General features: G+C 39.3%; 1 protein-coding gene and 1 long non-coding RNA gene across 5 annotated transcripts in view; one reads left to right on the top strand and one right to left on the bottom strand.

Moving 5' to 3' along the window:
- Nucleotides 1-24,886, bottom strand: part of LOC117230393 (acid sphingomyelinase-like phosphodiesterase 3a) — a 49,847-nt gene extending 24,961 nt beyond the window's left edge. Inside the window, exons 1-3 of one of the 4 annotated variants that reach the window (XM_033487801.1) lie at nt 24,412-24,807; nt 24,207-24,340; nt 939-1,012 (exon numbers count right to left, since the gene is read on the bottom strand). In XM_033487801.1, coding sequence (XP_033343692.1) covers nt 939-996 — 58 coding nt within the window. In that variant the 5' untranslated portion in view covers nt 997-1,012; nt 24,207-24,340; nt 24,412-24,807. Of the gene's footprint in view, nt 1-938; nt 1,013-24,206 lie in introns of all 4 variants that reach the window. The other 3 variants (XM_033487802.1, XM_033487804.1, XM_033487803.1) reach the window with 3 other exon arrangements.
- LOC117230404 overlaps nt 1-27,138 on the top strand; it is a 90,996-nt gene that overhangs the window by 52,887 nt on the left and 10,971 nt on the right. The window lies entirely within an intron of this gene.

Genomic DNA, 27,138 nt, shown 5'->3' with positions numbered 1-27,138 from the left:
CGTACTATTCCAGTTCTAACGTGATTATTAACAAGACTTCGGAGCTATATTTTTACGATCGATAATAAAATATTTATTTTTGCATTTCAGTTTCAATAATATCTTTATCTATCCACTATGCGCTGTACTACTATGTTTGTAGCCGCACAATTGCATAAAAATATGTACATAAACAGAGTGCAGAAATTTAACACCATTTAATTCTGTCCTGAAAGATGTTTTTCAACCGTTTAAAAGAAAAATGAGTATATACCGTTCTGCGTAGGCCATTAAAACGCTTCTAATACGAAGTAATAACGCGGCGTTATATCCAGGTGTTGAAGTTACTGTTAATTATTTCAAATCATATTTATAGGTTTAATAGCAAGTACAAAATGACTATGCATTGTAAAGAAATAAATTCCATTTCAAATGTAATTTTTCATTTGAATGATCCAACGAAAATTTTTGTTTCACGAGTAAAATACTGCCAATGAGAAACTTTGGAAATTGAAATACTTTGCAAGTAATCATACTTATATCGGCATTCAAAGTAACCTTAGTTGAAACAGAATACCTTAGGGAAGATAAAGGAAAGGAAATTTCACGTGAATTGGGTCAAGGAATTTTCGTGAACTCGATAACTTTGTTATAACATTTTCGTTAGTGGTCGTACGTTACGTCAGCTTGTTAACTTCGTCCATAATTAACCGTAACAAGGGGGAGGACGTTAATGTACGACTGTCGAATAAATTCTGTCTCGATCGCGCTCAAAGAACGCCGACCCATATTCGACGTGGAAAGTTTCACTCGTTTTAATAATTCAGCCAGTCGGCAACATGGTTGTATGCAACGAGAAATAACGCGTACAATTCAGACGCGCGTTACGTAGAATCGAGGTTGGATCTCCGCGGTACGGTAGCAAACACAGTCGTCTATATACGTATGCATACATTTACCTATTTTTCCTTGCACCGCGCATAGCCACGAGAGCAGCATCAGATAGTCACGAATCATCTTTCCAGCTTTTGATCTGTAATCAAGTAAATCAGTCGCTTAAAAAGTTGGTTAAAGTCGATTCAGCGCCAAATCTACCATTAGCCCATGCCAGAGCCCTGGGGAACGATTCGCGACATCGGTAGTCTCATTGTCATCGAAATTTACTAGTTCAAAATTAACATAATTTTATGGGTAAGTTGGAATAAAACCCTGGCGGCCTTATGAAATTTCATGAATCCGGCAACTCGGATCCGTTCGGTGCTAGGAACAACGGCTGGCCTCGATTTTAATCTGAAATTTAATTTCGACGGTCGTTGACAACGATGTGTCTTGTAAAAGAGCCGTGGAGTAAACGTGCATCATAAAACACTTTACAAGCCTCTTTCGACTGCAGCGAGAGATCTCGGAAAAACGTCGACAAACCAATAACCGCTGCTCGTGGATCGTTTGACGACATAACAAAGAGCTGACGCAATACTTGAAGCGCATAAATACGCAACGTTTGGGACGACGGCACGCGTCGATGGAAGCGAACGTTGCGAACGAGCTTTAGACTCGTTAGCGCTAGATTTGCTTGGTAGAGAAAATGTTTCTTCCTTTTCTAAAGTAACACAAGATTATTTCCCGAAACACTACGAACGTTCGTGAATTTTTCTGCAATTTGATATGAAATTTCTGTATTAAAAGCTATTTTTATGTTTTTCTAAGAATATTTCTATTGAGCTGATCTTCAGAGGTTGCAGGGTATTATCCGTATAGAAGTATAGTTGTTCCGTCAGAGAACTACCAAACCATTTTCTACTTGTATAATTCTAATACTGAACCAACGATTCGAACTAATTTTTATGCTACCAATACCTTCGTATACGTGTATGTAAAAATATCGATAAGCAGTTCGCCAAACACGTAAATCACAAATCTTAAATCAAATAGTAAAATAACGTTCCAAAAAGACTTTTCATAATTAATACCACATTTAAAAGGTATGAAGGCACTCTTTGATCGAACGATCTTCTATCGCTTTTAGTTTCAAGACCCTTGCATAAAATATAAGACAAAAATCGAACTCAATTAAACTCGGTATCCGCCTTTCCCACGGCAGTAAAGTAGTTCAATTAGATATATTCTTGATACAAAGCATTATCGCGGAGTTAGGTTAATTATTCAAAGAATACTTGATGCGAAAGGTAAGTCTTTCGAGTTCATAACTCGATGCTCGTCAATATTTAACGTCTTGATGAATACTTTAACCGACGGAAAAGTTAAACGCTCGCTCGTACCTTCTTTTACTCGCTGCTAGAAACCATGAGTATGGTTTCTGGCGGTGCAAACACAACAAAATCGACGAGCTTTCGTGACGGCGCGCGGTACCGCTTTTCTATTTCAAATTTTCACTCTCGATGGATTCCAACGTTAAAGTCGAGATAATCGACTACGATCATCTACGTTTACCTAACCTGGCTCGCTACAATTTCTAGCTGGTAAACTCGATTAATACATTTTCAACAATAACCACCCCACACCCCGGAATTTTTTCTTAAATCATTAAAAAACAAATTATTACATTATCGACGTACGTCTAGGTCTTAACGAACGTAGACACAAGTATAGACAAAATCTGTATTTTTAAGGAATACGTTTGATAAATATAAGTTACGATCTCGCTTTGGCTCTTTTATAACTATGAACTCATATACCTGCAGGGCTTTTTATATTCAGATGAGACGCTCGTCACGAGGTAAGGGTCGATATGTAGATGTAGGTCATCTTATTCGATAATACGAAGAAATTACAGAAAAATGATCTCGGTGACATGTGGTTAATAAATGAATATGGATACAAAGATAAATCGTTATTTTTGCGAACTGAACTTAGATTCGTAGATACTTGTTTCTTTGACATTTTCTCATAGCAAATTATTACGCTGTTTACTCGTTTTTTTTTTTTTTTTTTTTGTTCTACTTTTCCCCCTATGATGTCGTTTATATATCACAAAATATATACGATATTTCTTTCAAGAAATTAAGTCATTTTTGTTTTTATGAAAAATATCACACATATAAAATGTTGGGATAGATATGCCATTACGCCGACTATAAAATCGTTGTTTCTTCTTTCATCTTTTTTCTCTATACCTACTGTTTAGCAGAAAACGCTGGTTAGTGACATATTTTGCATAAATAATAAACGTTGTGTCACCTGAACTAAAAATTATAATCAATGATGGAAAAAGTATTTCGCTCACCTGCAGCCTAAGTAGGTTGATTAACTTTACTCATGAAATTAACTCATTAGCTCCTGTCACGAGGTGTTCCATAAATTTCTAGATGCTCTTGTTTGCACGTTCTGATAAGCGTTCCCGACGTTATATAATTTTGAACATTAAAACACTTCTTTTAATCTATAATTTTTCTGCTCATACTATGAACCACCCTATTAATAATACATTATGGATTATTCATAATGATCAAACAGATGACATTTGCGTTTTGCACGCTTTAAGTAATATCGAAAGTATTGAAATTTTGCGAAAAATGTTAGATTCATAATTCGTTCAGAAACATACCTCGTAAATTACAATTAACCATTAATACCGATATCGCGTTATCAATTCGTAGCCGACTTACACTTTACATTTAAAGAAATATTAATAATCTCAAACGAGTAAAGTGAGGAAAAAGTCGCAGTTGTAAGAACTTTGGACCTATTATAGCCGCTAATAATGGAGCACCATTAATAATAATTATTGCTAGGAATTTGTAACTGTATCGCGCGTCTAAAGAACGAGGCAATATCACCGAAGCTTCTTTCAAAAATATGGTTACACGTCACATACTGCTTTAATTCGGACAGATTATAAAATGGTAGTTCGATACTGGGGGGTCTTTCGACCCTTTAGAAACGAGTCACGAACCGTTCGAAAATTTGTAGCGAATAACGTGAAACGATCGCCAGAATACTCTCGTCGCGTACCGCGTCGTAATGCTGCTTCATTTGCGAAGTCATTCAGAAACGGTGATCCCTTAATTGTTTCGAACGTCGTATTTACACGTGTTCTCTTTGCGAAACTCGAAAGTAAACTCGACGATCACGCGTATTCCTCGAATCGAATTGCTTAGCAGGTTTAATTGCCTCAAACAGTCTGCAAACTTCCACAACGCGTAAAGTACTTACGTACGGATTTAATCCCGGTCCCAACGCCGTACAATAGGGGTCGCGTATCGACGTATTTCGAATCACAATTTCTTCGACGTTCGACCGTACTTTTTACGGATTGTGTCGGTGCTATTGACGCAGCGAATCTTGGAAAGTAGAAACGACGAAACGGATTTAATTACGCCCTGGGGAGCGTCATTATCCTATGGTTTCGTGACTATCTGTACTCTTGTAGCCAAACGTTAAGCAATGATTCGATATCAGGCACGCATCACGAGCAATTAATACTCGTTTCGTTCGTTCATGCTTATTCGTTGGAACCTTTTTAATGAAATTGCTGAAATTTTCCCGGTGAAGGTAATACGAATCATGGCCACGTTCGGATATATTTCAATTACGTGACACACGAGTTGTAACAGCTGTTAAACTTTTCTCTGTGTTTCTCTGGGTCTTAATTTTAATTTTTCACTTTATTTATTTTTCATCGAATTTGTTATTTTCACGGACAGTCAGAGTGCGTACATTGGTGCACACACGGCCGAATAGCCGTTAAATGTGAAATATTGTACGTTGAGTAATTTATTTAAGCGTTGAACGCCACGTCCTCCGTTTATTGGGTGACGTTTTTTCATCTAAATAGGCAGGTCGTTACGAATAATTCGCTAAAGTTTCCGTATTAATTCAATAGTAGCAAGAGTATTTAACGGTAATAACGCGTAAAAGCGTAGGTATACCGACGGTTACGAACAATATAATATGCAGAGTGTCCCACGCAAGTAGGACGAGCTATAGCTCTGAAATGATAGACGATGGAAGAAATTTTCACAGCGGGTAGTACATTGTACGTAACGTGTAAGTGGTTTATGAACCGTCTATTAAAATATTCGATACAGTTAAGTATTAAAAAGTTAACGTAAGGGGTGTATCGACCAGGATCATACGTGGCGCCGGAATACTTTCGTTAAAAAGAAATTATCGGTCGAAAATGCGGGCATTAGTGCGAGCGCATTAACGTTAAATACGCACTTTTGCTGAAATTTTATGACATCCCGAACACGAGACCGAAATTCGAGCAATCGTGTACCTAGATGACGCATGATCTGCAATAGACGGTTGCACGAACCTGCCCACCTTAACGAGGTAATCGAGCAGAAATGAAAAATTGCGACCCGGTCAAGTGGATGTGCAGGCGGTAGCCAGCGTTTTTTGTTTAATCTCGTCCGTGGTATGATTTGATGGCCGCCGACCTCGTCGAAATGGATTTTAATACGATCAAGAATAAAAGGAAACGCGTATGATGAAAAAACTTCAATTCAGAGGTGGATTTTCATTGACACTTGATTACCGAAAATGAGATGTGCCTGTTGATACAGCTAAAAATTATTCTATTTTTTAAATTTATTTCACGTTCTTTTTTCTTCGTTCTCGTGCATTTAATTTTACAAAATCGGGGTTAAAATATCTTAATTTAAATTAAACGCAGATACTTGATATTTCCGATATTTTTTTAATTAGTAATTAATAACATTCGATTAATATTTTTAATTAATCGTTTTTAAGCATAAGTACCTTACTACGATCCCCTAAAATATAAAATGGTGCATCTGCTGGTGTACAACAAGTATATAGCTCAATTTAAAAAATAGGGGTAAAGTTAACATCTTTAAAGCGTCTCCACTTCTAGAGCAGTCACATGCACCACTCGAAACCATTTTAATTCTGCCTAATGAAATTTTCGTTTATCTTCTACCGTTTGAACGCTACGGCTTGACCCATTTACCCGAGACACCTGTATATATCATAAATATCAAGAAACGTATAACAAATTTTAAGGGTATAACTCTAATGATATATATTTGAATATCTTTTACGAGCGTAAGGAGAGATTAAATATTTCGAACAGCGTCGAATATTTAGTAATCTTGTCTTATATTTCTCGTTGAACGACTGGAAGGATGGTTATAAATAAATTTGAAGATCGATCATCCGGATGATACGAACGTTGTAACTTCCAAGATTTACGTAACTCGCGCAATAACCGTTCTCGCGTGTTTTTATAAATTTTCCCTGGCGAAAGGAAAATGCTAAGTTATAACGATAAAGACTAATCGACGACGGCACAAGTAGGGATTAAGTCTTAATATACAGTGTCGGGCAAGATTAAACAGAAAATTAAAGCTGCGCGAGTTGCAAAGGGTGATACGAAGCGTGTTTTTTCATTTTGTCTCTAGAGCGTAAAGGCCTGTATCGTCTAAATCTCGATTACGAAGTAAAGCAATGAAAGCGTGCGGCAGTTACTTACATCTTCATGCACTGGCATAAAGGGTTGAAAGCATCGTAAACAGCTTGTGTTGTAACAATATTTTTCTATCGCTTTTACAATTTCGCAAAATGTTGCTCGGTATAGTAAAATTTTCTACCGTAACTCGAGCTTTTTCAACCTAAATCGTATCGACGATGCAATATGACTTATGGTACATGACTACATATATTTAGTGTAGTAAAGAGTAAATCTCCATGTAACTTTTAGACGGTGCATAATTTAAAAAATTCAAGCTATTCGCGTTAATAAGAACCCCGGAAGTATGGAGATTTATTTTCCTTAAAAATTCTAAGTTACATCTTTCAATTAAACTTCTTCTGTTAATTAAAAATTTCATTTAGGATTTTTAACTTAATTAAGAGTTTCCTTTGGAATTTATAAGATGAGTATTCATTTTCCTTTTAGAACCGGTGTAAAGTTTTCTCCTATATAAAACTGTAATTTTTTTTGTGTCACAAACAAGTAGGCTATATCGTTTAATCTTACGCGACGATTGAAAAATCGGCAGATTGTAACAGAAGGACAGAAGAGAGTGGCTGGAGCGGATATGATAGATCGAGATACAGTTTTTAGCAACCAGGTAATTGATATAACTTGTCAAAGCAATTTCCGTGAATTGTGCGACAACAATTTCTATCGTCGGTAAAAACCGGTGTAATTCGTGTCGCGTCGAATCGATTGCGTTATAATTATATAGACGGTGTATACTGGTAAACGTACGTCTGACGTTGAACTGCGAATCGAGGAGTCATTAGCGAGTCATCTTATGGAAAATAATCGTCCTTCTTATCGCTCAGTTAACCGGAATGAAATGTCTACCGAACGACCTCGTATCACGGGTGAAGGGGTAATTATTGATGCTTTTCTCGCCGATGTCGCGATGATATATAACATGTATATATACTACACAGAAAATAGAGTTGGTGCAAGCCTGCAGCTGACAAAGCGTCGTTCTTGTTATTCACAATTAAGGGAAATGAATCAGGTACAGTCAGCCGCGAAAGTCTACGTGTACATCATCTACCGAATTTTGTGCATCTGACTCAGCACGTTAAGGATTCTAATAATAAGAAAGACGTTATAAAGCGTTGGGAATTTGAGCAAAACGTGAGAAACAAATTTGGATGTAGAGACAAATTTGAGCAAAGCCCAATAAATTACCCTTAATCTCCTGTTAACCTCTTACAAGTTGACCTTCTTTCTTAGTTCTTGTAATCCTCTTACCAAATTAGCAAGTCAATCACCTTGCTTCCTCGGTCGATCTTTCACCATCAAACTGTTGTAAATCATTCCGCAACAGGCACTAATTATCTGCTTATAAGTCGAACTTTGAATTCGACAGTTCTTTCGGTGCAATCGACGAATACGAAATATTACAATTTCGCTTTGGACGTCAATCCGAATGCCTGAATGTCGTAATTGCCGATGGGTTAATAACGTATTTCCGGTAATACACGATTTCTCCTTGATCAAGAACGCGCGTCGAGAACGATTATTTATCGGAATGTCGGCCATCGTCGCTGCAGAGAACGAAGCTCTCTCTCTATCCATCTATCTATTTACCTATCTATCTATCTATCTATCTCTATTTCTATCTCTATCTCTCCCTTTCCCTATCTTTCCCATTCTCTCCTCTGTCTCTGTCTGGTAATCCTTTGGTCGTGGGCACCGTGAATCGGCAGAGGATCACCGGTATTCGTGTAAACGGAAAAGCAGAGAAATTCCCGCTGGCCCGCAGCCGTGGCCCGAAATCGAGCTTTTAAACCGATACTTTTATCCAGCGATAGTGGCGTAGAACGAATCTCGAATCTCGCTGGTAATCGCGGTGATGCGGTTTCAATGCGGGGCGAATCGGGCGAAGGGAGAGGAACAACGCCGACCGTCATTTGCGCCCGTTTCACGAAATTTCGGCCGACCCTATACTCCGGCGGCTGGAGTCGTCGGTAAATTTGTTCGATGTTGTTTGCGTTCCGTTCGCCAAGAGAGAGGGATTGTTGAAAGTGCGGTAGGTTAAAAGCGTTGTTTGATATTTAGGACTTTGTTGGCCTCGGACGAAACCGCACGGTAAATATGCCACGCGAAAGGGAAGGCATAGAACACACGGGACGGGAATATTCGAAAGAATTGCAAAATGATACGAACCTAAAATACAAAATATTTCTTGTCAACTGTTGATCGACGTAAATTGCGAAAAACACGTGCGAGCACTGCGTATACGTGTGTATATATAGTGGATATAGAAAGTATCGGCAAGTACTTTCATCAGATTTCAAATTTCATTTTCATAAATGATGCGAAATTTACGGAGCCATACGAAAGTACCGCTAAATAATACTTAAACTCTCGATTTCGGTATAAAATCCAAATTGTCCTGTAAATATCAATCGTACGATACTCCACAAATTATATAATCGTAACTTTATACGTGATTCGATAGAAATCTGTTCGATAATTGCGCGCTCGACAAACGGCTACACTAAACACAATCGCATTTTCCACTCGCATGTCCACTCGATCGAGCCACCTTGTCACCACTCGAAAAACGTGCCACTTCCGTTACTCGTTCGAGCCGATTTGAAAAAGCAATTCAAGCAGCCGATCTCGCGCCCGTGTCCACATTCAACGATAGATCGCGTGTTTTATCTGTCGCACAGTTGCTCAACTGAGATGACAAAAGAGCAGGGTGTATAGAAACGGGGGCGGAGATAAACGCGTCAAAAATTTCTTGCTCGTTTATGCGGAGATCGCGTGTCGTCGTATTGCGCGGCTTAAACGCAGCCTGTCACGTGAGAGTCTCTCGAAAGCACTCGGTAGCACGCTTTAAATCTGGCAAAAATCGAGGGTGAGTCGGTTTTCTCGCCTCTGCAGCCGCCCTCTAAACAACGACTATCGTCGGCTCACGTGACAATTTCTTAACTCGCCGCCGCGTACGCCAAGTTTTACTACCGGTCTCAGCCTGGCTGTCTCCCTTTTGCGCTTTACGACCGCCACTTTGCGCGCCCGCCCTCCCTCGCCATCCTAAAACTCTCTATCCTTCTCTCTCTCTCTCGGTTCGCCAACCCCTCGATCCAGCGTCTTTTATGCGCCATTGGCTTACGTGCCTCCCAAGTTTATCGGTAATTGACCTTTGCACCCTGCTCGAGAAACCGCATCGGCACGCGGTTCATTTGCAACCGCTCACCGTGATACGCTGAAAACGTGGAAATTTTACCGATACTGGCAAGAAGATGAGCACGGATAAATCGTGATTTATACAGGACGATCGATCGGTCGAAAGAACGATCGTAGTACGTTTTAGTCAAAGTTAAGTGGACGGTAAAGTATGGTTTACGGTCCTTGTCGATCGTGCGAATACACACAGATGGAAGAAAACGTAATAGCGAACTTAAACAACGAAACGCGTCAAATATGTTTTACGTTATCGTTATCCGATATCTCTATTCGATTATTCGTGCTAGGTATGTTAAGCTGCCTTTTTATACCGTCGACTCTGATTCATCATTATCATAGTCTGTCACATTCCGCTTATAAAACAATTTATCCGCGTGAAATCCACTCGACGCGAATCAAAAATATCAGATTAATTCCTCCCGAGTTCCAAGCGAACCCACCTCGAGGTAATCTCTGAAATCTTTCTTTATCAAAATTTTATCAATTTCCATCGCGACTGTTCGCGATTCTATTTAACCGCGAAGAAGCATTGCCGCGGGCAATGAGATCTTTCCATTCGTGCGAGCTTTCGTTTTCTCCCTTAAAACCCGGTTGCTTCATCCTTTGGTTCGTTTTTCAGGCGCAACCATCTGTATTTTCTGGCGAGGAATTCTTACGCTAGCCGCGTGGTTCTTATCGACGTTATGACTTTCATGCTCGTTAAGTTGGCCCGTCGCCAATCAGAGACACACGTATAGAACGCGCCGGTGGGCTTTGTGCGGGTAAACGGAAGTCGTCAGAAACTTCCAGTTGGCACTGAGCAGCCGAATATCGTGCATGCAATTACTCGCCGCGCAAACGACAACAGGCAACTTCGCGCGTACAAGTTGTTGTCGTCGTGGTAGTTTCACGGTACGTTGCCTTCGAAAACATTCGGCGACGGAATCGAAAATCATGGCGAGAGCGTAAAGTACGAAGGGAGACGTTATAGAACTGAAGTTAAAAATTACTGGCTCGTATACCAATGTAATATTGGTTGTAACGAAGACACAAATAGAATAAAACTTTTATTATACGACTACGTTTTATGATTTTGCATCTTTCTTGTTCCGTCACACCTACCGCTGCCAGTGGTGCATTAATATCAAGAACAAAAAATCGATTACGTGGCAGTTACACCAGGTTTGTGAATTCTTACGTGCATAATACAACAAGGTCATAAAGTCGTTTAATGTTTAATTCGTAATTTAATTCGACGTAATCTTCGATAAAATGGCCGTGAACTAACATCTTATAATAGTAAATCTGAAAATAGTATTGCAATAAAAACTATGTAATATTTAACTAGAATATATCTTTATTTCTACAGAAGAATATATTTACTTGTAAAATAACTTTACTTTATCAATGTATTCGTTAATCGGATTAATAAGAAAATAATGTAGAGAGATAATGTTTGTTATAGGTACCTACTACCAGGCATTCTGTTTTTCTTTTCTCCTTTTTTTTTTTTTGCTGTTCCTTTCTACGTTCAATTAAGCAAAATATACGACTCGTATCAATTGCGTGACTTAACTTAATACAGAATGGGTAGCAGTTCGTGACAGGAATAAAAGAAAGGTGATTTCACAATGGCAAATCGGAAGTGCGGAACAAAGCTATTTCATGCAAGATTTTATTCTTGAGACAAATTCCCTTTTATAATTGTGACTCGTTTATTTCTGTTGATAAACACTGGCGAAACTGAAACTAAAAATAGTGTAATTTCTCTTTGTACACTCTGCTCGTTGTAAATGCACGCTGGAGATCGAAAATATCAAATTGTAGCGTTATTATTAAAAGGAGTAATCACGTGTAAGTCGATCGTGTTTATCGTTTGCTTCTAATCGTTCATTGTAATTCAAACTCTTGATTCTTCTGCCAATATTGTTACAATTATGCTGTGCATGTCGATTCTACTAGTTAAATGTTTGTTTTATAATAAATTTGAGAAATACAGAGGCTTTGCAAGAATTAGAGAGAGACAGAAGTTACGAAAATTTGAAACGTTTATATGAAGTTAATGAAAAGTAAAGCGTTGTGCTAACAACGTACACTGCACCAGGTTGATCTATAGTATGTGGTGTAACTGTTAACGTATCTACGAGAGACTGTCAAGCTACAACGTAGTAAATGAAAATTAAGCGTTCAGGAACATGAACTTAGATTCAAACTTGTTACATAATTTTGTATAAACATACCGAAACAAAGTAGCTGCGATTTGTTTTAAACGAAGAAATAGCAATTATTTAACTGCGAGAAAAACACTGATTAAAAAACGAGATAAAGGACAAAAATCGGTGTTACCATCGTCCGCTATTGCAACTTTCAACAACTTCGTTTTATCGAGATAGCGTTACCGATTAATCAAGGACATCGTGAAATTATTCGTACGAATACGTTCTGACGACAAAGCTACCTAAACGAATGACGCGGTTCTCGTCGGAGATGTTCAACTTGAAAATGATACTAACACGACGCGCGAATAAATCACGACAGGTCGTGCAATTGTCTCATAGGGTCGTGGTAGAGATCTGAGAAAAATGGAAGAAGAAAAAGAAAAGGAGAAGGATAATAGAGGAGATGCGCTCGATTCGAAAGAATCATGATTAGAACACGGATTTGGTGCACCATTTTACAGCGAAATACCAGCAAACGAGTTGGAAGGAGGAGCTGCAAGCAGGCCGAAGAATTTCCTGCGCCGCATTCTAACACGCCAGAATCTCTATCTATACTGCTTCCTTTTAATGCTACTCGACCGCTAACGCGCGGCTAAAAGTGTGCAATCGAGGCCATAGTTCAAACGGAAACGAATCTCGTTCGATTCCTAACACCTGTATTCTTTTTCGCCCCCTTACATTCCACGTTTCTTTCTTTTCCCTCCTGTTCCTTCTCTTTGTTCTTCGGTCTTTTCTTTCGATCTAGCCGTTTCGTTTTTGAAAATTTCCGCAGCGGGTAATCGTATTCAGCGATTTCCTCGATGTATTCAACGGATGAAATCTTCGAGCAGGACATTGTCGCGAATTGCAGAGCGATCCGATTGAATCGAATTCCGGAATGGTAGAAGTTCCACAACACGATTTCTTCCGACGCGATGCCCGCAACGCAGGATGCAAGAATATAGTTAATTTTTTTTAGGAATTTGCCGTTTGTCAGATATCGACCCACGATCGAACTGTATCGAAAGTAATAACAGTTACCCGGGTTTTGTATGGAAATGGGTCAAGTACCAGACATATAGAAAAAAACGTTCGTTGCTTATTACACGAATCCTGTGATAATTTGTGTTAGTAAAGGAATTTGTCAAGGTGAACCGATGAGAGGTGAAATTATAAATTATAAAAGTAGGAATTTGGCAACAGGAGTTTATAATAAACCATTGAGCTTTTACAGCTCATTAAAGTCATTAGCAAAACAAATTATCACAGCTTGATCTACAGCTACTTTGTTCGTACTTAAAGTTATATTCCTCGATCGTGCAAAAATAGATAGACGACCTTATAGTCCTTTAATTTTTGAAATCTCGACATCTATAAATATTCCCAAGCTATTTTCGAGAATGACGATGCAGTGCCAATGCTCGAACTTCGACCACTGGTAATCATATTCCGAGAAGAGATAAAACGTTGCAACACAACGTATATCAAAATCGATATGCACGATATGTATCAAAATTTTATGAAAATCGATAATGCCTAAGTATTGGTAATTCCATCCAGCAACGCAACACCTCCTATCATAAATCAGCTCCTTGACCACTCGACGACTTATCGATATGTCATCCTCGTTTTAAAAACCTGTCAACCGATCACAGTTTCCCTTTCCAGTATCTTCGAAAACAGATTTATACTTTTCCAGTATCCTACCAATCGCTACTTCGTATACTTGTAGTTTGTTCGCTCGTTTTCTCGTCGCGTATCGTGGAAATTTTCATAAACCAAGAGTTCGTACATTTTCTACCGTATCGCAGAAACGTTACGTAACTATGATTATATCGATACGGTAATTACAACGATACACCGGGCCAAGCTCTTCCACGATTTCGTGTCAAAGATTTTTTGCTTCTTATAATGATCCTGCAAATACGAGTAAAAAAGCACGAATTTGTGGTATGTAAATATCGATCTGTTAACGACACTGCGATAACCAAGAGACGAAAAAGAAGCGCAGGAGCGTAAGCGACGGAATCGTCATGGCAGATCGTTATCACGTATAAACCATGAATTAGAAAAAAAACGCATTAGCATTGCTGGTATCGTGTCAGAGCATTAAAGAGGCTAACTGCCGTCTCGTGGAATATCAGGGAAATATCGCCCGCTTGGAAAATTTATTTCACAGTCATTTCGCGTCATTTTACTAGCTTTATTACCGCTCAAGCAATACTGTAACAAGAATTTCATGATACGAACGAAATATCCATGTGATATTTTTCAAAATCAAAACGTTTCGGTCGAAGGCGTATTACTTTTACGATTAGGGGGGGAAACTTAATTAGTCTTTTAAAGCCTGTCTTCCGCTGAATAGCAATTGACGTGTCACACTCTTAGCACTGACCAATGCACGAACGCACATAGTACCTTTGAAGAATCTTTGAAAGACCTTTCAAGGATCTCACAGAGCGTAGTCGACGGTTTTAAGAGACGCTCCTGAAAATTCATGACCTTTCAGGATTAAACAGTGCACTTCGCCGTTTATTAAAATTTCTACGAAGATACACGTGCAAAAACAGGCAGGTAAAGCACAAGTATAAAAGACCAAAGTAACTAAGGTAGAGAAATTGTGGAATAATTTTCCAAAATTAAATTGAAATATATATAAAATCGTGTGTTATTAAAGTTCAGAAGCTTTCAGAATATTTTGATGAAAAACTTTAAATTTAGAATTCCTGCGTTTCGAGCATTACACTTTGTATTAATTTTACCTCGAACATTTATTATCAGCTAGACGCCATAGCAAAAAATAGGAATAAGGGATACGATAAGGGATAGGAATGATAAAATAAAATTTTTGAATAAAAGAAAAGGTTAATAATAGTCGCTAAGGATTCAGAGAAGTATGGAACAGGATTTCTCTCCGTCGTAATATATTTAAATCAACGAATGAACGTTCGAAACGAATGAAATAGGAAGAAACTAGTTTGAAAAGTCGAAGGTGAAAGAATCTAAAAGAGAATAATACTGAAATTTTTATTTAAAGTAAAAGAATGAAACAATTCTTTCTCGAAACTTTTTAATATAAGTTCGTAAGACTATCCTAAAGGACATGTGTATCGATAACCTTTTTTTATTGTCATGCAATATAAAAGTATATTGTATCAAGTAAGTCCTGTAATAAAGTAAGAATAAATTCTCCGAGTCTAAATTTGATCATTTAGACTAACTTTTGAAATATTCATTTCGCATAGAATATTTTATACAGAGAATAGATTTCTGGTGTCTGGCGAGTGTTTTAAATAATATACTCGTTTACGACACACGAACATACGAACGTTTAGCCGCAATTTGTTTACTTCGTCGTTTTTACTAAAATACGTGGTAAACGATTCGTTTCAATTCGATGAATAATTTTCTACGTCCTTAAGAATAGCTTTCGTTTCGACGTTATTAAAATGGTATGGTAACTGCTTGATTTCATTGCATGCATTATTGATTCAACGATTTGTCGTAGATAAATCTGCTCGCTGCAAAAAATTAGCTTACGTATTTTTAATGATAACGTGTATCTAATCAAAATCGCACTTGCCTTCTATTACATTATGTAGAACAACAATCCCATATATTATTCGCATATCTATGCACGTCGACGTGAAGAAGAAAGTTGTTTATTAACGTGGAAAGATACATGTTTAAAATAATTTTAAAAATGCTTGCAACCTTGAATATGCTTTATTTCGATAACAAGTACAGTTGAATTTGACAACCATAAATTATATAAATAATTTCTCATTTGATATTATAATACTGACTTACCGTAATTTTTTTTTGCAACAGAACATCTTTCTTTAGTCAATTTGTTCATTGAATTCGAAAACATTTATCGAAGCACTTTCTTCGCTGGAAATTTATGAATTTATACAACTGACGATCGAACGTTACGGATAAAACCAAGAAACCAACTGGCACACGAAATCTCTTCTCCTTGTCCAAAAGCGAAGACACAAGAGCGAAAACGCGTTTCAGCAAATACTAGTGCAAGGCAACCAACAATCGCTGGCAAGTCAAATAAGCGATCGAGTTCAGCAAATATTGCACGCCGTAATATTTGAACAGCGTGACGCATAGGTGCGTCCCATCCAAGATAACGCGATCAGCGTTAACGGAAGCTCGTCAAAGTGCACGAGCATACACGTTAGACGAAGCAGCGTTTAATCCGAACCGATTCATAATTGATAAGCTGTTTAGAATTTCTTCGTAAGCAGTAATTTCACGTAGCCGACCTTTGTTGGTTTATGGCAGGCAGAGATATCATGGCCCCTGATGGTGTGCTTCATTGCAGCGGTTATCGGTTGCACGCCAAGTTTATACGCGCGGATTGCAGGCGCGTCATCGGTGACAATCTATCATAATGTCATCGCATTGCAAGACAAAGCCGCTCGCATCTCTGCCGACACTTTAAAATACAACAGCCGAAAGTCAGAAACGTATATACGTTGACACCTTTCTATTAAATGAATATAGAACACAAAAGAGTATGTTTTATGAAACTGAAAAAAAAAAAAAAAATCGAATGAAATAGAATGTCGAATGCAGTTGGACGTAGGATCACAAAGGGTTAATGGTTGTAAAGATTTATCTCTGGTTGGTGTGAATTGGTATAACTCATGTTGTTCCCTATAACGTGAAAGGTGCCTCTCTTGGTGCATGAAAATCGACTGTATTTTGAAAAAATAGAAAAAAATTGTATTTTTTCAAAAAATAAAAAATACACGGTGAATGATTTGAAAAACTATTTCATGGAAAAAAATCCGTTGAGACGGCTGAAGATAGATTGCTATTAAATCTGTTGGAAGTAAATTGCTATTAACGTTCTAAAGCACGAATCTCTTCTATTAAACTGACACATATACATACTTATGCATGAATATTCCATATACACGTACATAAATGATATCAAGGTCCAATGATACTAACAGCATAGCCAAGGTATGTAAAAGGTAATGCAGGTTTAGGTAATACATATACATGTTAATGCGATATTCGTAACAAGTGTATCACCTAGTAAATCGTCCTAGCGTTGATTCGCGAGAATCAAAGTTCGACGTCACTCTTTCCATCTCCGTAGCATTTAGTTACTTTCGAGCGTTATCGTTACACGAACGATTATACATGTATTTCTTCTATCTTGCGTTATTTTGATAAAAATCTTTACTGAAAAGTAGCTTCCTCTATTCAGCAATGGTACGATTAAACGAACGATGCACAGCTTTCTACTAATATTCGTTGATTCAAGATATCTGTGATTAATACGAGATGTATTTTACCAGGCGGAAAGTTTTGATCGTTCAACAAGCGTTAATTTCTGATTCGTGCACGTACTAACTTGGCCGTTTCGCACTTGCGTTTCTTTTTACCAGTGAATTTATTCCTCGAACGTGGCCTGCTATAGCGACAGATGTATACTGGAGACTTACGTGACCGTCTACGGCTTCTACGTTGATTGTGCGCGCCAGCTCGATAATTAATGGTTACTTTTAAGACGTTCTAAAACGCGTCAAAAAGCCGCCGAGATATTCCCTATGATTTACGATGTGCAAAATGTAGCCGCTGCTAGGAGTTCGTTCCGTGACGTGCGTGTCTTCGACTCTCATTTGCATGCGTCTATGTATTCACATGTATGTACGTATATGCCAAGATCACCTGGCTACGCGAAGCTCGAGGTATTTCGTGAAACGCTGCGAAAGCTCACATTTGTAGAGTGGAAGAGGAAGCATCGAAGAAAATGGCTAAGACAGAAGACGTTGAAATTGAGAGATCGTTGATTCTTCTATCGGAAGAATAGTGGTAAAAGCGGAAATAGTGGTTCTGAAGAAAAGCGTGGTTGTAAAGCCTGTTCTGGCAGTTTCGAATGCGAGAAACGTAAAGTTCATAGATCTAAACGCGAAATAAATACGGTTTATAAATTATTTCATGTAATTACAGGAACTAAAATTACCGTATCCGTGGACCATTTCGAAGACGATGTAATTAATGTTATTTTGCAAAATCGAAAGAACGATACTAGTTAAATAGTTACTTTTTGAGCAACTGTCTTAATAGACCTTCGTACACTGTGTAAAATTACGTTAGAACTACCTGCCATGAAAATGTATGACCATATTTTACAACTATCCACGGACACGTAGAAATGCAGAGAACATAATTTACACAATTTCATCTTGACATTTTCCTCTATTTGTAACTGTTTCAAAGGTCTCGCTCGTGGGAAAATGTATCGCTTCGACAAATAACGAACTATGGCTTTGTTTCGTGATGTCATTGGAAAGAAATTCTCGATTCGACAGTTTATAATCGAAGAGCGCTTTCGACGCTGTGGAAATGTATTAGTCGAAAGACGAATAATTCACGTACGAATCGTAACGGTGATTATTCTTCTTCCCCTTGTCCTTACTTTAGAGACGTTTCAACCCCCTCTATTCAAAAGTACTCGCCCTCTTGTAATCCGGATCGCCAGATGTCTTTTCACCTTTTAGGTTAGCAGCAATAATTATTGTACCTTTATGTCTCATTAAATCTATGTCTTTTCTCTTAAATCACTCGCCTGCTTGCTCGCTCGTAATTACGCTTCCCTCTAATCATTCTTTCGGATTCCCCTTCCACCACCGCGCCTCTCTTTTCTTCTCTTCTCTCTTTCTCTTCTCTTCTCGCGTTATTCAGTCTGCTCTCCGCAAACAATTGTTTTTTTCATTTATTGCGTGATACGACGATCCATTATTTTGAACCCCTATCTTGAATTTGAACAATAAATTAGACGATCTACTCAACATTTACATTTGCTCATTCGTTGGATACCCAAACGTATATCTTTGTCACTTTGACTAGCTCGTTTTTAATTAACAACATCTCTCGCGGATTTATCGCTAATGCGACACGAACCTTTCAAATCACACTCCAAGTTATATAGTTCCGAGCAACGAAAGTAACCCTCACTTTTTTCCTAATGGAATGATGTTTCTTCTTCTATTGAAATTTATTGCGCACGCTGGGAGAATTCCACCGAGTACCTTTTAAAGGGAAATAAACCTGACCCTTATTGCTTTGAGCATTAGGATCCTGAACAAGATTTGAAATATACGTTACACGCGCTCTTTGATATCGAGCAAGTTTCCTGCGGCAACGCTAATTCACTTCGACTAATTTATCGCAGTTTATCGAATTAAGGATATCCAATTTATTTAGATTTTGATAAATTTCATACGTTTCTAATTACCCTTCTCGTACTAGTTGAAATACTATTAAATATTCCGTTAATTATAAAATAAAAGATCATTTTACACCTCGTAACACGTCGAGTACTTGTTTGTTACGAAATATCGTTTCGTTGTTCCCCTTTTCCAACTTTTAAAAACTTCGTCGGCACAAATTTACGTTAAACAAGTCATATTATATTCATATTATACGCGTTCCTTTTTTTATTCTTTGTTATCAAATCAAGGTAGTTACCGTTTATCATTCGGAAATTTATCGTAATTTGCTTTTATATTTTCTCATTTTTTGATAAAATCGTCCGAATCGCCACACGTGACAACATTTTGCTTCTATCAGGCATTTTCCAAATATACATATACCGAGCATTATCACACGATTGTTTAAATCATTTCTGCAAACTCGTTTGGCTATAAGAGTTTCTTACATCGCACCGTCAATTTTCGAAGCTTTACATTTCCAAGCGATGCGTTTCGGAACGAAATCTTCCGGCAGAGAAACCAATTCGCTGGCTCGTTCCGAGCGATTCGGGTGAAGATACATAACGTGTGTATGCGTGTGTATTCGGTATATACGTGTATATTCTGGCGGACAAGAACGTCTAATGATAAATTTCGTCGGAAATAAGATCTTCGTCGGAAAGGGCATTAGCTAAACAGTGACAATTCTCACTAGGCAGGTGGAACCAGGCAATGAGCCGAGTATTTCGGTACAAACGGTTTAATTATCTTGCTGTCTTAGGTCCCGATTTAACGCGATGAAATTATATAGTAAAGGGAATTTAACTGAACGTAATTCGCCGGCGGAACGAGAATTGCACGTGACACACTGGCACGTGCACACACGTAGCCGCAATTGTGCCGGAAATCTAGCAAAACAGACTCGTTATCGATCCTCCTGATCAAAATTTGCCAGGGAGCGCTGAGTTTCCTCGTAAATATTTACGATCACTTTCCTCGGCAAACAACAAACAAATTCGCGAAGATGATCGGAACGCACTGGCTCTTACGCTTGAAAACCACCACTTTCCCAGATGGCCGAATTTAATGGATCGCTTATCACGCGCGCTATTTTACGTTCCACTTTCTTTCTTTTTCTATTCGAGTTTGAAACAAGGTTTTCAGGCACACGTATTAGACTATGTAAATACCATCAGGAACTTACATGCCAGCGCACGTACGCAATTCAAACATGTCAGCGGTAAGTGTGAAGACCCGTTCGTCACGAACTACAAGAGAGCATCAAGAATCGGTGGAAAATTCGCTCGTGTAAATCACTTTCGCTCGTGTTACGTGCAAATTAGACTCGCCCGCGGCCGCGAAGATAAGAGCGCTAGCAAAGTAATCAGGAAAATAGTTGCCGCAAAGTTGCTTCCAAGTTATCGCGCGATTATATGGATTTTTTAAGCACTTCTGCCGCGATTACAGGACTGTGAGGTACGACCGATCGTTCATTCGCCTACTTTCCCCTTGGAAGATAGGAAAAACGCAGAAAGAAAATGGAACGATTAATGGCAAGCTTATCTTTCGCGATAGACGAGATGACATAAATATCAAGATCTAACGTTGTATTGAATCAGAACGCCGAAAGAAAAAAGAGGCGAGACCGTAGCATCAAGATACAACTATAATCTTTTAAGATGAATCTTTCCATATTTAGAATGTTTAAATTCCATATTTAGAATTTAGGTATGTTTCTTCTATTTTTCGACGATGCAAGTTTAAAAGCTCCTTCGTTCGCCGTCGCTTATCGACGAATTTTTAACGTTATAGACACAAAGGGGTATTATCCACGAGCTATCGGAAAATTAATCAAGGATCAAAGAACTTAGAATCTCAAACAGCAGCAACGCGGAGATAGTTGGGATATTTATCGCGATGAAAGTGACGAATAACTGAGATTTCGAAACAGCTAGCGTACAATGCTTTTAGCGACGTAAGTTCCTCTTATAGAATTTGATATCTTAGAAGGAGAAAAAGCTGCTTTTACGCGACATTTATTATTCTTTGAACGATGGATCGAAACAGCTTCTACTAGTAACAATAACTAAGAGCGTTCCAAAACTATCTTTGATTAAATTAATACGAAGATTGAAATACTCCAATATGTATTTAGCTAGGAAGCTTTACGATAGTTACTTGACGATATTCGAATATTGAACGTAGACATCAGGTTAATCAACTTGATAGATCTTTATGCACAGAAGTTGTATACTATGATATTCATAGGAGCGAATGAACGACAAGCCAGTAAATAATTAGTTTTCGAACAATCTTTTCATTTCTCCTAGGATTTACAAAAACAATTATATTTCTGCGTAAACACTTATACTCGTCCATCCTGTGCATAATTAATTTATCGTGAAACACAATTAAAACTATGTAAAAACGATATATACTTAAAAGGCGTTTAAAATGCAAAATATAAAATGCATTGGCCGTTTCATCAAGATATGCACAATTAATGCATACACCGTGAAAAAATCGTTTTGTCCCGTCCATTTTTAATATATACGATTCATACTAGCGCAAGTACACGAGCATGCAATCGTATAAGTTTTATTTCGCGGAAAACTGACAAACTTCCTCTCTTATAAATTTCATACGAAAACAGACAGTAGCGGGGCTCGAACGAATGAACGGAAGACTACACCAAAATGCTGACGCACACACATATACGTACATATGTGCTGTATATGCATATACACAAATACATATCGTATATTCCGATAGGGTCTCGTGACTGTCTCTCTTCTTACACCATTTTGTGTCGATCCGTCGATAAAAAATTTAGATTTCACGCGATCCTGGTTGACCAACGGTAAAAAACGAAATCGTCGCATTGCATCCAATGTCGCACGACTTAAAGCGTAGTTACGGTGGATACGTATCCGAATTAGCGTCCTGACGAATTCGATACGTCGATGTAATCAAATACGTATGCAAAATATATATATGTATGTATATAGTGGCCCAAAAAGGTATTCAAACGCGTTTAGAAATTTTTCACGTATAAATTATACAAACGATTTTGAAATCTCGTCGATTATCGTAGTCGAAGTATATTGGTAAAGGTCGAAACGCATTTGAAAATATATAGAGATTCGTTGAAAGTGTACGTCTCGCAAAGATCATCAAAGTATTTGGACAGTCGATTCAGCGAGACCATTTGTTGCACTAACTGTATGTTTCGGGCTACCATTCATGCTGTATATTTTTTCTACTAAACGTACATTCCCTTTTAACGTCTTCTAACTTGTATCTTTTGCGTATATTTTCAAACTCGTTTCAAATTTTACTACTATAATCACGGCGTTTGTATCTCATCACCATGAAAGTGAGCCACTGTAGATTTCTATAAGCGTATGCATCGCTGTTTCCGGAGTTTTCATTCGTCGGAACGGCATCCACTGGAACCACGACTTAACGTCACATGCCAAAGGCAACCATCCTCTGTCAAATATACATATAACATCGACGATGTTAAAGCGACGAGAAACGTATTACAAGGGAATTAAACTCATCGACCGACGCGTTTTCGCCAGCCAGCAAATCAGGTTTATGACGCGTAATATCGTTACGTCGAATCGTAGGATTCCGTACGCAACGTCTGCCGGGTAACTCGAGTATTCGTTTTCGGTCGTTCTCCCCTTTCCTTGGCCCTCGCCATTCGCTTGCATACGGAAGGAGAAGGGATACGAAAGAGAAAAGGTGAGGCGAGCAAAACCGTAATATCCGAAGGAAAATTTGTTCGCCGAAATGAAATTATCCAGCGACGATCTTGCATTATACTCGCGGTCGTACGTGCTCGGCATAACGCGTCGAGCTGCTACGTCCCTTTAATACGTGGAATACGTATCGAACGATCGTATCGTAACTTCCGTTCTCGAATCGACGAAATACCTTGGCCAAATTGCCTGGGATTCGATTTTACCATTTTTTTTTACAGCGTACAAATTGATTCGTCCCTGTAACACGACGCGCGATGGTGAGCTTCGCTCCGATGATATGTAAGAATAATTGGTTACTCGATACAGCGTCGATCAAGTCGAAAGACAAATAGAGAACGTTGAAAGTCGAAGACAAGCGCGAGCATTAAGCTTATTTCGATCGAATGCAAATAGCACAGAACGCGATATAGAAGGGCGCATAATTAAACGATGCCGTGCTCCTCGGACGACATGGACTTTCTCGAACACAACGTCCACCAATGAAATATGGAAGAAATGGAATTAACGAGAAAAAGTTCGACGCGACGCGATACCGGTTTAATTAAGATGATGACGTAAACATTGTGCACGCGGAGCTGTATTTTAACGCATCCCGTATTCTGATTCGTTGGAAACGTTCTCGTTTCTCTTTTTTCTCTGCCTATCTCTTGGAACAACTATCGACTCGCGGCATCCTCTTCGATTAATCGCTGCCTTCTATCCGAAGAGCAGATACAGGCGTGATTTTGAAACGTATTTGAGATAGATAATGCGAAAATCGTTCCGCGAGATAAATAATTCGACTATCGTATGAAACTCATTTGCGGTTTACTTATTCCTCGATGGAACGCACAGAAGTTAAATTCTCTTCGAGCTCAGCCATGCGTTAAACATTTTCTGACCGCACGAAGAGATCCTGAGATTCTAATCGTTGGTCGTTCACCAAGAACCAGAGATTCGCAAGTTCCAACTTTGCCATTACCACGAGCGTTAGTAAAGTATTCGTTTAAGCAACGCGATTTGGCGGTTTTTCCTTTTGACTTCTGCCTTTATCTCCGTTAAGAAACTAAAAAGAAGTAAAAAAAAAAAAGTATAATAGAAAGAAGAAAATGAGCGAAGCACGTTAAAAATATTATACACACTGATATTTTTCTCCCCCGAGACGGAGGCTTAGAGTTAATTGGCTCCGGGAGAAGCGAAATTTGAAATTGCAATATCCTGCACCGCGATACAGAAGCTGCCGGCTCATTTCCATCCGTTGTCCACAAAATCCCGCATAGAGGTTCACCGTGTATACGGCTCATCGGTCGACGGAAATACGGAACCCAAAACTCGCGTATTATATTCCGAGAGCCGCGACAAAGGCAACGACGATTTCAGAACGGTGGTGCACAAAATCGGACATAGAACAGATGTAATCAGCACTTACATGTTCGTCGGGCTGCTATGTAAAAGCGTGGCAAAAAAAAAAGTGTCAATCGTGGTGGGTCATATCGGGACGCACACCCATACGCGCACGTTTCTCGATCCCTCGATGCTTCTTTTACTCGGAAAAGATACGATCTGTTAGGGAAGGATATAAAGTTCGATTCGATGGAATCCTTTGAATCGTTCCGACTGATACGTTCCTCTACCGTTTGATCACGAACAGCTACCGATCCACACTTCCTGGATCATTCTTTCACGTACGAATACGATAAGATTTCTTCTCCGTCTTCTTGGTTTGAAAACGCGCCACCTCGAGGCAGCCGGTTGCTTCGCGGTCACGCGACCAATTCGTCCGTTGATACTTATTCACAGAGCTTAATATGCATTTAATAACGAAGACATCACGATGCTAGATCACAACGAAAATCGACTTAGTTAGGCGATCACCTTCGAAACCTACCGATCGACACAGCTGTTTTTAACGTGGGAGCGCGCGTTTACAGGAACGAAAAGAATGACAAGTTCCGCGAGCACGAAACGTACCGGAGGTTCGGCGAACCGTGTGCGGCCCGCACCCTCGCACGAGACGTACTCGGTTTGTCCTCGAGCTGGTAGGATGCTAACACCGACGCCGGCGCTGCCACCGCTGCCACCACCGCTGCCACCACTGCCCGCCGGGGGTCGAGGATGGCTCCGGCTTCGCGACTGCGCCCTTTCGCCTCTCTTCAACCCATTACGGTTCTCACCCGTTCGCGCGCACAGTCATAAACACACGTACACGGAAAGACCTTATCATACAGAGGCGCACGGTGTACGACGTAAGACCAACACGTTGCCACTCGCGCGCTCGTACTCGCCCTATAATAACGTTTCCTCCTTTGTATGGGTGCGTTAGTTCTTCCTCGCAACCCGCCTCGTCCATCCTGGCCTTCGTTTCATCCCCCATGGCCTCGTGCCGCGTCGCATCCCCCTTAGCCGCAACACGTAGCCGAGCCAGCTACTCGGCCTGCCTCCGTCTACACCCCGCGATACATCATCGTATCGCTTTATGTCTCGCGTAACGTTTTATTAACCAGAAATCAAGCACGCGAACCTTCTTTCGCGCTTGATCCTGCCAAACCTCCTGTTCTCCCAATTTTCCAGTTACCGGTATATCTTCTTCCTCGATGATCCCGGGCCAAAGAGACAAATTGTTTGCAATCGATGTAAATCTGGCGATGTGTTTCATCCCGTCAGCTACTGCCGATGCGAACAGTTGACGTCGTAATCTTTAACTACCTCCTGCGAAGAGGGGAGGGAGACGGAATAACGATCACGGACGTTATGGTTAATCCCTTCCGTACGATCGTCCACTATAGCCGATAGCCGCCAAAAGCATGCACGCAGCCTAGCGTCTGTCATCTTTGGATGACCTGTTCGTGTCCAATGCTATTTATTTGCTCCAGGCGGTTCGTTGTAAGTAGCCGGTCGACTTTTGTATAATTTCTCCCGGTCACAAGCGAAGATCTCCAACCCACAGGTTCAAAAGATTACGAAGCTTTGGCGAAAGGTAAAGTATATATAGATATATGCGTTACGTAACTTTTTTTGCTTCCCAAATTCGCTCTAAGAGGATGCTTCTGGATATCATCTGGCTAATTTCCTATCTTGCCTTATAACCGCAAGCCGTAGAAGATAGAAAGAAAGCTTTCAAAGAAAAGTTGCCTTTAAATATAAAAAAGGTTACTTTTAATTAGAACTACAATTTGGTAATGTTGCCAAAATTTACCAACGTTACGGCAAGTTGTAACACACGATCGGAAAATAGCCGAATTCTATATAATAACCGGATTTTCAAGGATCGACTTCAGTCCCCTAGAGCGAATTTGAGGAACAAAAAAATTTCCTGCTACATGGCTGTATATGCTCTGCATATCCCCAAAGTTTCATAATTTTCTGAATTTGTGGATCGGCGATCGTCTTTCTTTGTCAGTTTGAATAAGTATGACGGTTGACGTCGAGTGACGCTACGCGGTGAACGATCGTCGTACCGAAAAGGTTAAAAAATCAAAGTGCGCCACATACTCCGACCAACGCTAGTTGTCAAACTTCGTTTCGTCGAACTGGGTCCAAACAACGAGTTTTCGAAAAATCAGTTTAACCGGCGCGAATAATTGACTTTTCAGGGACATAACACGACACGAACAATCGCGTGTCCCCGTCGCTAAAGCTGGAAGCAGGAAATGGGTGGCCGACCACGTGCTTGTCGATTCACAAGATCGCGGAAGAAACGTGATTAATTTGCGAGATAGTTATTCTATTGCTTATTAATAGCGAAACGAGATCGTCCTGGTTATTGTTGTTTGAAAATGAGAATTGGACGGAGCCCGATACAAGGAGCAGGTATTTCTCGATTGCCTTCGTCGATTGTGCTATCGTTTCCTCGTCGCGTAATTGATATCGCGAACGTGGAAGCCAAAATCTGTAGAAGTAAATCGTGAAATTGGGTTTAAATTGTTTCGAATGAATCGAGATACGGCGGTATTATAGAGAATGTCGAGGAATTATCGGGATGTTGCGAGGACGCTTGCAGAATGATTAACGTGTTTAAGAAAATAATCGAGTTTGCGTGTTTGAATATTTTTGTTATTCGATAAAATTTTCCACATTTGTATTACGTACTATCCTTTTGTCCGCCAGTATAGAATGGCATTGCATTTTGACAAAGAAGGTTTCATTGTACATGTAGTTGCTCGAATTATTGCGCATTAATTATGCCACTTTGAGTCTCGATAGATTTTGAGAAAATGTAATTTAGGTATTTAATACTTTCTGATGCCATTTTCACGACCTGAATTATCACGTTGAACGCGTTGTCACGCTGTATACCGTTAAGTGTGCATGACGCAGTGCGCGTAGAAAATTGTACAAACAAACAATCTAGGAGAATCGTT

The sequence above is a fragment of the Bombus vosnesenskii genome, unplaced genomic scaffold (genome assembly GCF_011952255.1).
Source record: "Bombus vosnesenskii isolate JDL3184/JDL3185 unplaced genomic scaffold, Bvos_JDL3184-5_v1.1 scf7180000013267, whole genome shotgun sequence".
Classification (NCBI taxonomy): domain Eukaryota; kingdom Metazoa; phylum Arthropoda; class Insecta; order Hymenoptera; family Apidae; genus Bombus; species Bombus vosnesenskii.
The sequence above is the reverse complement of the archived record's forward strand: the minus strand, read 5'-3'. Positions and strand labels throughout refer to the sequence as shown.